This window comes from Gossypium arboreum, chromosome 13 (genome assembly GCF_025698485.1).
Source record: "Gossypium arboreum isolate Shixiya-1 chromosome 13, ASM2569848v2, whole genome shotgun sequence".
Taxonomy (NCBI): domain Eukaryota; kingdom Viridiplantae; phylum Streptophyta; class Magnoliopsida; order Malvales; family Malvaceae; genus Gossypium; species Gossypium arboreum.
In genome coordinates this window covers 110,170,238-110,184,425 of record NC_069082.1, presented here as the reverse complement: position 1 = coordinate 110,184,425, position 14,188 = coordinate 110,170,238, and the positions used below count along the sequence as shown (strand labels likewise).

The 14,188-nt window shown below is 34.1% G+C and overlaps 3 protein-coding genes across 4 annotated transcripts; all 3 read left to right on the top strand.

Moving 5' to 3' along the window:
* Positions 1 to 867: 867 nt before the first annotated feature.
* On the top strand, positions 868 to 3,943 carry LOC108461489 (FRIGIDA-like protein 1). Its single transcript, XM_017761345.2, has 3 exons — positions 868 to 1,958; positions 2,866 to 3,041; positions 3,134 to 3,943. Exons 1-3 carry the CDS (start codon positions 998 to 1,000, stop codon positions 3,731 to 3,733), a joined length of 1,737 nt encoding a protein of 578 aa, XP_017616834.2. The 5' UTR covers positions 868 to 997; the 3' UTR covers positions 3,734 to 3,943.
* A 2,338-nt stretch (positions 3,944 to 6,281) lies between these two features.
* LOC108464191 (probable WRKY transcription factor 20) lies at positions 6,282 to 10,540 on the top strand. 2 transcript variants are annotated; one of them, XM_053024241.1, is made up of 7 exons: positions 6,470 to 6,579; positions 7,437 to 7,637; positions 7,930 to 8,088; positions 8,371 to 8,911; positions 8,996 to 9,128; positions 9,213 to 9,368; positions 9,728 to 10,540. In XM_053024241.1, exons 4-7 carry the CDS (start codon positions 8,473 to 8,475, stop codon positions 10,215 to 10,217), a joined length of 1,218 nt encoding a protein of 405 aa, XP_052880201.1. In that variant the 5' UTR covers positions 6,470 to 6,579; positions 7,437 to 7,637; positions 7,930 to 8,088; positions 8,371 to 8,472; the 3' UTR covers positions 10,218 to 10,540. The 2 variants fall into 2 exon arrangements, with proteins under 2 accessions (XP_017619835.1, XP_052880201.1); XM_017764346.2 differs by lacking the exon at positions 7,437 to 7,637 and having other exon boundaries at positions 6,282 to 6,579.
* An 893-nt stretch (positions 10,541 to 11,433) lies between these two features.
* On the top strand, positions 11,434 to 12,947 carry LOC108464192 (uncharacterized). The gene is made up of 2 exons (XM_017764347.2): positions 11,434 to 11,957; positions 12,128 to 12,947. The coding sequence occupies exons 1-2, from the start codon at positions 11,666 to 11,668 to the stop codon at positions 12,727 to 12,729; spliced, it is 894 nt and encodes a 297-aa protein (XP_017619836.1). The 5' UTR covers positions 11,434 to 11,665; the 3' UTR covers positions 12,730 to 12,947.
* The last annotated feature ends 1,241 nt before the right edge of the window (positions 12,948 to 14,188 follow it).

Sequence of the window (14,188 nt, the reverse complement as noted above, 5' to 3'; positions counted from 1 at the left end):
AATACACTAATACACTAAACTACTAAACACTAACAATTTATATAATCAAATCAACTATAAAATTATTTTTTAAAAAATATATTATTACTAAAAAATCACAATACACTAATACACTAAACACTAACAATTTGTAACATAATCCCATAAATTATTAACAAAACAAATAATTATAACAAAATACAAAAAAAACTAATAATTTATAACATAATCATAAACTACTAACAAAATAATTATACAATTTTTAAAAATTTTATATTACTAAAACTCACAAAACACCATAATTTTATAATAAATTACTAAAATAATACATTACCTTTTTTTTCTTCTTCTTCCTTCTTCTTCTCCTTCTCTTTTCTCTCCTTTCTTTCTTACAGTCGGTGGCTGCTTCAATATGGGGGGACCATGCTTATAAGGTCCCCATAAAATTTTTTTTTCTCATGAGTGATAAGACTCATGCATGAGAAAAATGGGCGACATCTGGGGAAGAAAGAAGAAGAGGGGTGTTGTGCCTACACATCGTGCACGACTACACCGACAAGCTCGACCCATTTCGGATATTTTTTACCCGTATAAAACTCGTATTTTTACATATATATTAATATAAATATTAAAAAAAGAATATAATAATAATTTTTTAAACGAAAAAATTTAATATTAAAAAAATTGGTTGTGCCTGTAAGGTAGGCACGACCTAAAAAAAATACTATTTTCGTAATTAATCTGGCTGACGACCTATTTTGGCGTATAAATTTTTTTTTATAATATTGAGGTAAAAACCAAATAAAAAACATTATTTTTAAAATACATCTATAATTAAATTCAAATAATTTTTTAATAATAGAATAATATTTTATATAGAGCCCGGCCCAAAAAAAAACTCAATTTCCAGATGGTATGCATTATTTTTTCTTCTGCTATTTATTTGTTAGGTATTTTTAAAAAAAATTAGTCCAGAATTTTAACAATTCGGTAGTTGATCTCTCCAAAACCAAAAGGAATGTCATCGGAAAATCGCTCGGCGACGCCGTCGCTGAGTAGTATTGAATCGGCAATCAAACTCATTGACGTCAAAAAGGACGAACTGAAGAGAGCGTTCGATGATCTCCAAGCCAACTCTCAGCGCCTCTCTTCTTTCTCTATCTCCTGGTCCGACCTCGACTCTCACTTCACCGCTCTTCAAAATTCCGTCACTCAACGCTTCCGCATCCTCCTGTCTCGCGAAGCCATTCACAACCCAATTGATCACGTCCCCACTCAACCACTCGCCTCTAAGCAGGGTGACCCATCTGCTCCACACCCGTTAACCGAACAAGACCCAGTTGACTCGGTGGTTAATCAGCCATTAACTCATCTTTTACCGTTGGATAGTGATAAACCATCGTCTTCAAATTCGTTGAGCGTGCAGTCCGATGGTTCGGTTCCGCCGTCAGGCAACATTGACTCGGTGGTGACTCGACCAGAACTGAAGAAATTTTGTGAGAGAATGGATGGCAAGGGGTTGAGGAAATACATAAACGACCACGTAAAAGAGCGGGAAGCTATCCGAATGGAGCTTCCCTGTGCACTGCAGAGTGCTGCGGACCCTGGGGCAATGGTTTTGGATGCAATGGAGGGGTTTTACGCTGAGAATTCGCAGTCTAAAGGTGAGAAAGACCCTGAATTTCTCGGATTAAGGAGGGTTTGTGTGGTTTTATTGGAGCAGTTAATGGAAACTGGTTTAAGTTTCAGTGAAGAAGTGAGGGAGAGAGCAAAGAAGTTAGCCTTAGAGTGGAAAGGCAAGGTTAGGTTGCGCAAAGATAACTCTTTGGAGACATCGGCGTTTTTGCATTTAGTGGCAACTTATAGTTTGGGAGCTATGTTTGATAAAGAGGAGCTTGTTGATTACTTCTTTACCATTGCTAAATTTCGTCAAGCTACCATGTTGTGTAGGTCAATTGGTTTAGGGGAGAAAGTTCATGGTAAGATCATTAGTTTCTTGATTGAATGCAATGCTTATCTTGTGCATTTGATTTTAGGGTTGAGTATTTTGCTTGTTTCCCATGTTTTATGTGCATATAAATTTCGTTAATTGGTCCGCGGCTGAGTGTTTTATCATGAATGCTTGATATAGATTATCAGGTGTGATAGAGCTTTTATGAATTGGAGTTTTCATGTATGGATTGATATGTCAAGCCTGGATATGTCTATCTGTTTAAGGTATATTATTCACGGAGAGCTATTGGTTTCTTGGTTGGATTTGATTCTTTTTACAATCACTTAGGCTTTTTTTTGGTTGGTTTTATGCTTCTTTTTCCACCATTTATGTGAACTTAAAGTTCTCTTACTGCATACCGGTGATCGGTTATTGGTTAGATTAATTTCTGTCTTCTCATTCCTGCATCATATTGGAAACATAGAACTTTGAAATTTTAGGGAGTTGTGTGATCTTTTGTCATTCTATTGTTGGATGCCTTAAATTTTGATGCAACTGCTTAGGAAATTATGGTACTTTTTCGCTATATTAGAAAGAAATTATATATTATTTGATAGAAGACTCACATTGATTAAAAGGTTTATGGTTAGAATGGTTTAGTCAGTAGTCACCGGCAAGAAGCAAGTGAAACACATAATAAACACAGTGCCTTCCTAAAAGATGAAAATTAGTTTCATGGGTAGATCTTCTTGTTCCATCAAATCAAGGTGTGCATGTGTAATTGTGTAGTATATTGTTCTCTTATTCAATAATCCGCTCAAGTTGTAATACAGGGTCATTGATCATATTTTTTCTAGAAGTTACATAATTTTCTGCCCCATTTGAGTTTTAGAAATCTCTCTCCCTCATACTAGTAGCTTCTGACGAAAACAGCCTTACCTTATGTTTTGCAGATTTGATTCAAAAACTTTTAGATAGTGGCAAACAGTTGCTTGCTGTGAGATTTATATTTGAGTTTGGGCTAGCTGAAAAATTCTCACCTGTGCCTCTTTTGGAAGAGTATATGAATGAGACAAAGAAGCTTGCTCAGCAAGTATGCCAGAATGGAAAGAATACTCTCAAGTCACAGGTAAACTTTCATTTCCCACAAACCTTTCCAAGTATGAGACTTGAGTATTCGATTTTTATTTTATTTTATACCAATTACATTTCCTCATGCAGAATGAGGCCGCTAGTAAAGAAATTGGTGCCTTGAAATCTGTCATTAAAATAATTGAAGAGCACAAGCTAGAAACTCAATATTCGCGGGAGCCCCTTCAGAAACGTATTGAGCAGCTTGAGAAGCAGCTGGCAAACAGAAAACCCCCTGCAACACCTGCTGCACCCAAGCCTCAGCAGCTGCAGGCCAGTCAGCCGGTGGCTCAGCAGGCGAAGAAGAAGAAGAAGCAGGCACAAGGAAAGCAGCAACAGAGTGGCAACAAGCGTCCTAAAACAACTGCTAGTGTTGTTCATGCAGCACCCTTATTGAGTGCTGCTGGTTCAACTTCTGCAGTTGCTCCATTCCAGCCGCGTGGTTTATTGCTGGATCATTCTGCTGCATATTTAAGCTCATCACCCATTCCTTTTGGCTTCCCAGGTCCCACTGCGGTTAATCCTTATGCCGGCCCATCAGCTGCAATGTATGGTTTGGCAGGAGCACCTATGGGTTTCCCTGTGAATCCAAACTCCTCTGCATCTCATTTATATAATTATGATAGGCTGCCTACTTACGGTGCATATGGTTTTCCACCACAATTCCATCCATCTTACCATCCAAAGTAGCTTGTGGCTTGGTATTACTAGGATATTTCTTATATTTGTTGACAGACTATTCTTGACAGGTTGAGGCTTCATTTATTGATAATTTTGCTAACTCGTCATCAGAAGGTTTATGTAAATTATGGTTTAGTTTTCAATCTAGAAAACTGTAGCACCCTTAATCTTGTTTATATGAAATAAAACAAGAAAGACAAGATTGCTTGGATTTGGAAATCATTTTTTGGTTGTACTGATGCAAATACATGTGCTTACCTCGCCCCGCCCGCCCCGGTTTTAAACTATTAGCCGTTCTAGCAATGTGGTTAACCATAGGAGGTTAGCCCATCCGGCTTTGTTTCTTTTCATCACTGAGTCAGCCTATCCTCACTATATTTACCATTTAACGCTGACCATATATGGGCTTTGTTTGATAACTGGTTATTTTGCTCAACAACATCTGGGCTTTTACAGTCCTAGCCTAGGTGATTAATGTTGAAGCTGATCAATATTTTTATTCCTCTCTGAGACAAGATTGTTCATTTATGAAACTTCTCCACTATAAACACTTCAAGGGAGGCTCTCCCGTCTTCTTTTCATGTTTAATGCTGACATTCATGTTCCTTTTGTCTGGTTTTCCACAGTACTCTGTAATCCCAAATATTCTTTTTAAATTTAGTTTTATATTGAAATAAACTCTTAATATACATCAATTTTATGTTAGATGACTTATTTGGGTATAATAATAGAACTATAAATGTATAAGGATTTATTTAAGAAAAATGAGATAATTTAGGATTCCTTTTAAAAATTTTTTTTTCTTTAGCTTTATGCATTTTACTCAATTTCCTTTGTCTCATTCTACAATGATTCAAGCTATAATCATGAATGCTGATAAGCTTTTGCAGAAACAAAGTCTATTTGGTACTTACAATAATGCTCATTTTTAACCTTTTTGAGACAATGTCACCGAATTCTTACTTTGGTCCCCATGATAATAATTATATGTCCTTAATGTTTTTATAGTAATGTTGTATTTTATTACAAGCAACAACATCATTTAAAAGAAGAAATGTGTTTTTGCAAACACCTAGATGCGATTGATTTATGCCGTAATTTGTAATTGTGATATTTAAATAAAATTTGAAGTTAAATTCCAATATCTATAATATATATTTAAAAAAACAGTTTTTCTTATAAAAAATTGTCTCGGATAAATTTTCAAAATATCAACTTAGTGTTATAGTTAAAAAGGTTGTCTTTTGCTCATGGCTTATCTAAGAGCCTAATATAAATAATTATAAACTAGATTTAGATGTATTAAAAAGGTAAAGGAGACTTCCATTTTGAAGCTCAATTTTTTCCCACTATTATTAAAGGAGTTGCTAGTTATCTCTAATTTTAGAAGGTTTTTACATTAAATTATAGAGCTTGAAGAAAAGGGTAAAAGAAACCTAATGGGGAAAGGTTAGATCTTTGTTAGATTTGGGGTTTGATTAATATAGTTTAACCAATTTAGTAATTTTCTTTTAATGTCACTTGTTTCACGTTTTATGTCCTCATATTTTCACTTCAAATTTTGTTATAGATAGTGGCTTTAGCATTTGTGAATTAATATATTAGGGTTTATTCATTCATCATCATGAATAATTTTAATTTTAGTGAAATAATATTATCTAATTATTAGAGTTGTTTTTAATAAGGTATAATATTTGATACATTGTCATTATATCGGGATTAACAAGTCTTTTATAAAGTATAGTAAAATATTAAAAATAAACATATAACAATTTTTGAAAGCTACTTGTAGAATAAAAATATACATTGTCAGTATACTAAATACTACCCTTTTAACAATAAACTAATTTTAATAATTAAGTAATACATTAGCAGGTTGTTAGTTTTTCTTTGTTTATTTTAATAAGTCTTAAAAGTATATCTACTACTACAGAGTCTTGACTCGTAAAGGAGTGAGATTAAAATTTTTATCATAAATTTAATATAGGTTGAAATCCTACCCTACAACTCCCATCTACTATGAGGATGAAAGGGACAAAAAAAATGGAAAACTATTTTTATAAAGAATTTTAAAAATAATTTTTCATATAGAAATAAAAAATTAAACATTTTTATTGAAAAGACTATATGTAAGAGGGTAGTTTTTTTTAAATTGCATTTTATGATTTTATATAAAATATACACCCTTATAAATATAATAATATAACTTAATTTATATATAAAAAAATTAATAATTTTTTACAGAATTACTATATAATTAGCTCCTAATGTCAGTTCAATAAAAATTTTAAATAAAAATATAGATATAAATCAATAGTTAAATTTTGAGCTAAACAATTTTTTCATTAATAAACAATTTTTGAATTTTAAATAAATTAATATGTATGAAATTACAAATGTATCCTATATAAGACATCAATGTCAAATTCTGTTGCGCTCTTGTGACAATCATCTCATACTTTAATGACTTGAACAATTTTGAAGCTTTAATTTTTAATTAAAGACAACTCAAAAAAAAAAATGTAAAAACTTAATTTACTTATATACCCCTCCCTCCTTTTTTTTCCCCTTCTAATTGACAAAAAAATCAAATCCATTTTGACTCTTTTTCTTTAGCTGCCTTGTTTTCCTCTTTGACAATGGAGGAACAAATACTAGCTTCTTCTTCAGCTGCTGCTGCTGCTGCTTCTGCTACTCAGCACGATCTATCGGCTTCAGCTGCTTCTAGTGGAGCTCGCTACAAGCTGGTGGCTCCGGCTAAGCTACCGATCTCAAGGTCGGCTTGTATTACGATCCCACCTGGGCTTAGTCCTTCTTCTTTCTTGGAGTCTCCTGTTCTTCTTTCAGATGTTAAGGTTAGACCTCCTTTTTTTTATGTCTTTTTGGGGTTGGATCGGTTTTGGGTTGTGTTTGTTTCCTGAGAAAATAGAGGAAAAGCTGGCTACTTTATAAAATTCACTGGTAAATTTAATTTCTTTTCTTTTTATTTTTCTTAAATAAAAAACCTAAGATTCCTTTTTTAATTGACTGAGGAAATCAACAATGTGAGCTTCGAAGTTTTGATTTTTATCTTTTGGAGTAGCCTTTTAGTGGGATTTTTTTTTTCTGTTTGGTTGGCTAGGTTTTTGAATGAAGTTATTGGATTTATTTTAAGCTAAAGAGATGCTTAAGAAAAACAAAAAAAAAGGTTACTTAATTTGCTCTTTTTTTTGGGGGGGGGGGGGATGTGGGGGTGTTCTTTAAAATGCTTGATTTTATATTTGAAGTGGTTGATGTTATTGGGACCTTAAAAGAAAAGAATAAAAAGATTCCGATGCTTTGATATTGCAATCATCAGATAAATTATGAGATATGGCAACTTAATGTCCATGGATTTGTATATTGTGGAAGGAGGAATAAAGCTTTTCTTTGTATATCTATCTATCTATCTATATATATATATATATATATATTTTGTAAGTATAAATCTTGATTGAACTTTTTTTTAAATACTGCTGTTTTTTTTACATAATGAATCTTCCTCTATTGGTCGTCGTTGAACTGGTTGTATAGGTGAGGACGTTCTAGAGAATTTTCCCGTTTTTGTAATGTAAGAATATAGAATAGATGCTGATGATGAAATGAATGGATTGATGCTTGTTTAAAATTAATTGTTTGATTTGGATCAAAGGATTGGTTTTTGTTTAATGTGTGGTGCAATGCAAGGAGGCAGTGAAATGAATGGGTGGAAAATGTAAAGTTGGTGAGTCAAGTTGAAGGGAAGAGACATGATTGCCTGTGACTCATTGGTCGGTTTTCTTTTTCTGCTATAAAGGAGGCTTCTTGAAGGGGTTGTAGATCACGTAAGGGTGGCTGCATAACCCAATTGAGGAGATCGGTTGGAGGTTTTACAAACTTGTTTTCCATATCAAGTGTAGGGTTTACTGGAAGTACATGAATATTTATTGAAAGAATTTTGCTTTTACTCACCTTTATTTGGTTTGTTTTGGAATCTTCTTCTTAAGTTCTATTTGGAACTAAGTAATCATGTTGGCATTAATTTGTTTAATCTTAGATCACTAGCTCAATTTGAGCTTTATATACTTGTTCATGATCATGAGAATAGTAACTTGAAATTTATCAGTTGTTGTTTGTCGGTGAATGAAAGTGAAGTAGTTTTGTAGAACTACACTGAATAATTTGTTGTTTGCTTTTTGTTCTTCCAGGCAGAGCCTTCACCGACTACTGGTTCTCTCATTAAGCCTCAGGCAGTGCATGGCTCTGTTAATTCTAGTACATATTCAGTGACTGCTGCGTGTTCTAATGCTTTTGATGAAAGAAATCCAAGCTGCTTTGAGTTTAGACCCCATCCTAGATCAAATCTGGTAATTTCCTTTCTTGTTTCGTTGCCCCCTGTAGTTAATGGGCAATCATTTCATATTTCTATATAGCCATAGTTATATGGTTAGGTGTTCATCTAGAATCCCGATTTCATGTGCCATTGGGAACTAATGTTTTAGGTAGCTGGTGAGAACACCTAAAATTAGCATCCTATTATCTCTTCTTTATCTTGATTTTTCATTACTGACATCGTTATCAATGTTCATTATGGCCTGCTGCTTGTATGGTCTATATCATCCTTGTCTAAAGGTTTTTGCTTATTCAAGGCACCTGCAGATTTAAACCATCTTAGAAGCGAACAATCTCTGCAGATCCAAGGTCAATTCCAGACTATATCATATAATTCATCAGCTTTGGTTAAGAGCGAGATGGCAGGCTCCTCAAATGAGTTGAGTCTCTCGGTACCATTTCATACAGCTACTTCTGTGGCTAGTGCTTCTGCTGAAATCGATGTAGACGAATTAAACCAGAGTGGGAACTCAAATAGTGGGATGCTGTCAGGGCAGACTGATCATAGAGTAAGTGGCTCATCCACGATATCAGATGATGGATACAACTGGAGAAAGTATGGACAGAAACATGTTAAAGGAAGTGAATTTCCACGCAGTTATTACAAATGTACACATCCTAATTGTGAAGTGAAAAAGCTATTTGAGCGATCTCATGATGGACAGATTACGGAGATAATATACAAAGGTACACATGATCATCCTAAACCTCAACCTAGCCGCCGGTATTCTTCTGGAAATACAATGTCTGTACAAGAGGAAAGATTTGACAAGGTGCCACCTTTGACTGGTAGAGATGGTAAGAAAAGCTACACATTTAGTTTTTCTATATGTTGATTACATCTTAAGTTATGAATTAATCTTTCATTTTTCCCCGTTTTAGACAAGTCATCCAACATGTATGGCCAGATGGCTCATAGTATTGAACCAAATAATACAGCAGATTCATCTCCGGTCACAGCTAATGATGATAATGTGGATGATGTTGATGATGATGATCCTTTCTCAAAGCGAAGGTATTGTTATTTTTCACAAGAAGGTTTAACTTTCTACTCTGTGGTTTTGTCTGCTTGCTAATTGATATTATCGAATATGAGCAGGAAGATGGATGGGGGGATTGATATCATTCCTGTGGTGAAGCCTATACGGGAACCACGTGTTGTTGTACAGACTTTGAGTGAAGTTGATATCCTTGATGATGGGTATCGATGGCGCAAGTATGGGCAAAAAGTAGTGAGAGGAAATCCTAATCCTAGGTATGTATCATTAAATGAAACATGATAGAATTAGAATGTTATAAATTGCAAATCTTACCATTTAATAAAGTCATGTTTCGACATATAGTTCTTAAAACACTATATTGGTCGGCATAAAATTCCGAAGTGCTTCGTCATAAATTAGAGAAGACAATGGATATATGTATGGATCTTCAATTCTCTTTATGCTAAGCGATATTTGTGTTTTGTTGTTTTGCTTATAGGTCCAATTCTTGCAGACTTAGAGGCACATACTTTAGGATCTTCTATTCAGTTTATGATACTGTTGACCGAATTCTTTGATTATGGTCTATTACATTATTTGATCATATTTTATTTTCTGCTTACTTTTTATGTAGGAGTTATTATAAGTGCACAAGTGCTGGTTGCCCTGTTAGAAAACACATTGAGAGGGCATCTCATGATCCGAAAGCAGTTATAACCACGTATGAGGGAAAACACAATCACGATGTCCCTACTGCAAAGACCAGTAGCCATGATATAGCCGGACCAGTAACTGTAAATGCACTATCAAGGATTAGATCAGAAGAAAATGATGCCATTAGCCTTGATCTTGGTGTTGGGATTAGCCCTGCTCCCGAGAATAGTTCGAACGAGCATCAGCAATTGCATTCTGAAGTGGTCCAAAGCCACCATCAGACTGGTGGTTCTAGTTTCAAACTACATCAAGTGACTCCAATGACAGCATACTATGGTGTTCCTAATGGTGGCATGAACCAGTATGGATCTAGAGAAGCTCCGAGTGAAGGTCTCACTGTTGACATTACACCACTAAATCATTCTTATGCATATTCCCAGACCATGGGAAGAATACTGACAGGTCCATAAATCTGTTAACAATGAAGGTGACAAGCAATAAAACATGAACAGTATTTCTTTTTTCCATCTTTTTGGCTGGTAAAAGAAAAGTAGAAATATTATTCTGAAAATATGTCTTGTTCTCACTCTCTCTCCCTATATATATAAATATTGGTTTACTGTCTGAGCTGATCTTGTTAACTGGCGTACAAACTACCTTCTGCTGCAAATCAGTCATTGTATTAACTTTGGTGTTTGTACTAATGTGGAACTGGTATATGTATTATTTTCTTACAGAGAAGTGTTGTAAAACAAGTTCTTGAAATAGAAATTGTAAGAAACATGTTTATCCATTTTGTCTTCAACTTCTTAGATAGATAACTTGTGATTTATACAATGTATACCTGTGTTTTTCTTGACCATTGCCTCTCAGATACCGTGCCTCAAATCAAATCTTTACTAGACATTTTGATGGATTATTTTTCAAACATTATCCAGAGAAAAAAAATGATTGCTGGAGGCTTGCTTGAGACATAGGCAAATGATTGACCAAACATGTGAAGAATCCAAGGTTAGATCTTGGACATAATGATTGTTGATTGAAGGGTGAGATTCAATTGCAGACAACTTGTTCTCGGTACTGGGGTATAAAAGTACAAAATAAGCTATAATTTCTCTTTGTTTGGAATGCATTAACAACTACTTTTGTTCTTGTTGCATGTGAATTGTGAACCATTTGAAAAGAACCTTTTAGAAGAACAAAAGAAAACATGCTTAGTATTTTGTCACATTCTAGACTAGAGTCAAATCTTTCATAAAGTGTCTAATTTGTTATCTCACTGGTATGGATGAATTTCTGGTTTGAAACTGCTTTACAGCACACTTCAAGAATTTTTTTTTTGTATTAAGTTTTACTCGAGATTTCCTTATTCATTCTCGACATATTTGAAGGTTTAATCTTCCAAATAGGTTGAAAAATTATATAAAGAGAATTATAGAAGTTGGTCGCTATGCTTATGATGGTAATATTTTGAATTGAACAGATATTTATAGTTTTTTATATTAGGTAGCCTTAGCTTGCAGTCTTGTTTTGAACTTGAGTAGGGTAGACACTATAAATGCACTGTTGATAGAATCCAAAACCCTTTAAAGTCTCCCATTTTGTCTTTGTTTTGGGCAGGGATGGTATAAGAATGTAGCCACGTTGTGACCCATATCTCCACTTGAACCCATCAATTTTTTACCATGTCTAAACAATACATCAAACTGACATGAGATTAAACTGCCACGTTTTTTGCAGGGACTGTGATTGGCAATGATTACAACGTATAGAATCTGTAACTTAGTTTAATCGGTTATTTCAGGGTTTGAATTTCAATGTCTGTAATTTATATATATTTTCAACCCTTCAATTTAAGGATATGATAGGCTGTTTAAACTTGTGAAAGTAAGGGTATTATCCGGATCCGAATAATATAATGTGGAACAAGTGTAAGTCAGAAAAAAGTGTCTCCCATTGCCTTCCCTTGACAAGTTGTAAAGTATCCATGTCAGAGAGAGGGAAAACAATGGGAGAAATGCTGGCAGTTTGGGTTTCTTTGAAGGAGAATGTCAACTGTGTAGCTAAGCTGAGTGATGTGGTTGGAAGACCAGAAAAAAACTGTGGGAATTCAAGAACCCAGAACCCAGAGAAAGAGCTTGTTCATCAACTCAGAAACCCCTTTCGAGAAGCACTTTTTAGACCAATCCATCCTAAAACTCAGTTTTGTGGTATGTCTTTTCTCTTCTTTTTGCTCACTTTTGCTTCACCCTGTGTTCCTTTAATGGCTTCCATCTTTTGTCTAAGTCTTCAACATGGTTTCTGGCTCTGCTATTAGAAATAGTTGCTACATATTCTGCATGCAATCTAACTCTGCAATGCAAGTTTTCTTTCCTATCAGAGCTCAATGTTGGTGACCCATCAAGGAACATAATTGAGTTGATTTTTCAAAGAGCGTCAATGGATCCCTCAAAGTCAAAGCCATCATGGAAGATCAAAAGGGTACTAAAAGTGAAGAACTCCATTGAAGTTCTCAAAAGGTTCGAGGATTACAGAGAAAAAGTTATCAAAAAAGCCAACCAACAACACGAGAGACATCCAAGGAGCACCATAGATGGAAACGAGCTGTTACTTTTCTATGGCACTACAATGGCTTGCTGCAGGAAGCCGAAACCGGTGCCGGAGCTCTGCAAAGACCCGAGCTGTCGAGCGTGCCGGATTATTCATTCCCGATTTGACATGGAATTCACTAGGAAAAATGGGGTTAGGTTGAGTACGAGTAGTGAAGAAGTGTGTGACAACATGGTATCTTTCAAGTTGAAGAAGTTGAAAAGGGCTGTAATTGTTTGCAGGGTGATTGCAGGGAGTATTGGCAATACCATCGATAGAACGCGTGAAGATTTTGATTCAATTGGACGTCTAGGGCCTCACTCCAACTTGGAGTATTTGGTTGTACCAAATCCCAGTGCTATACTTCCATGTTTCCTCATAGTTTTTAATTGAATTGCTAACATTTTCAGCCTAATTCAACCTCTTCTTTGTGTTTGATACTTGTATTTAACACATATATTCTGACATCATTCAAACACGTACATGAAAGAAGCATACTTCTCTCAAAACACTTAAGAGTCGAGTGATATAGATCGGTACATTTTATGTTTCCAAAGAAAAACATATGGTTAATTGTTAATGAAAATAAGTGCATGGAGCACTTCTATTAAGATTTAGATTGTATTTTGTCCTTTTTACTTAAAAAATGAGTAAATTGATCCTTATACATTAGATTAAAAAGTAAATTGCTTATTTTAAAATTTTCATCCAATTCTACTGTTAAAAATTGGTCACTATATCAAAATGAGCTGTATGTGGCACGCCACGTGCGATTTTCTAACTATTGTGTTAGCCAAGTTAGTTTTAACAGTAGAAGATGGAATTTTTAACGGAAAGTATTAGTTTGCTCTTTCATTTAATGTACAAGGGCTAATTTGACTATTTTTTTAATAAAAAGGGCAAAAAGCAATCTAATTTCTAGTACAAGTGCCATCATGGTATTTTTACCTTCTTTTTATATAAAACAAATGGTTAGATATTTTTAGTTTACTTGAAACTTAACATGCATAATTTAAATAAATAAAATATAAAATATTTATTACTAATATAGTATTTTGGATCGATATGACATAGATTCCGTGTCCATTCGAAAATTCATATTCATGACAAATATAATTTGTATATGCCACTTTTTGAAAGTTGGATTGAGACAACGGTTTACGATGTTGTGCTAACAGGGTAAAATTGAGTAAATTATTATACTAGAAAAACAACACTAGGTTTAATTCCCGGAAAAGATTGGAGGGATCGCAAATGATCCCTTTTAAAATCCAACATTCTAGACAAAATTTCCCTACAATGTAATTTAATAGCACAATATATCACTACACTTATACCTTACAAAATATTGAAAGAAAAATAAAAGCAATAAAGAACACCAGAAATTTAATGAGGTTTGAAAAATTATGCCTGTGTCTCCGGACACTACCAAATATATTTTATTACAAAAGATACAAGTGAAACATTATAAATAAGGAGAGGAAAAAAGTTACCTTATGAAGAATATGACAAGTTTGGGATGATTTAAAGACGGATAAACAACCCCTATTTATATAGTACAAAATCTCCACAACTTTTAATTTTTTAAACGTGAGATTGTGCTATTTTTAACAAATCTACACCTTAGCAACTTTCTACATCTTCAATCTCTTTGCAAAATAATATTTGTTAGTGTCTTCAAATTGCAACCTTCAATTTTTAACGTTGATCAAGTCCAAACATAGTTGGAACTCGCAGTCACAACCTTAGTCATCATATTGGTAAGATTTAGTAGTTGAAACTTTCTAGATCTTTACTACAGCTTCTTCTAGAATATTTCGTACAAAATGATACTAGACATCAATGTGCTTCG

Bases quoted from the DNA above. Each gene is read 5' to 3' on its own strand.
- LOC108461489 (XM_017761345.2), top strand. From the start codon at position 998: ATGTCATCGGAAAATCGCTCGGCGACGCCGTCGCTGAGTAGTATTGAA. The intron at 1,959-2,865 runs GTAAGATCATTA...TATGTTTTGCAG, and splicing joins TTTAGGGGAGAAAGTTCATG to ATTTGATTCAAAAACTTTTA. The intron at 3,042-3,133 runs GTAAACTTTCAT...TTCCTCATGCAG, and splicing joins AGAATACTCTCAAGTCACAG to AATGAGGCCGCTAGTAAAGA.
- LOC108464191 (XM_017764346.2), top strand. From the start codon at position 6,364: ATGGAGGAACAAATACTAGCTTCTTCTTCAGCTGCTGCTGCTGCTGCT. The intron at 8,912-8,995 runs GTAAGAAAAGCT...TCCCCGTTTTAG, and splicing joins ACCTTTGACTGGTAGAGATG to ACAAGTCATCCAACATGTAT. The intron at 9,369-9,727 runs GTATGTATCATT...CTTTTTATGTAG, and splicing joins AGAGGAAATCCTAATCCTAG to GAGTTATTATAAGTGCACAA.
- LOC108464192 (XM_017764347.2), top strand. From the start codon at position 11,666: ATGTGGAACAAGTGTAAGTCAGAAAAAAGTGTCTCCCATTGCCTTCCC. The intron at 11,958-12,127 runs GTATGTCTTTTC...CTTTCCTATCAG, and splicing joins TCCTAAAACTCAGTTTTGTG to AGCTCAATGTTGGTGACCCA.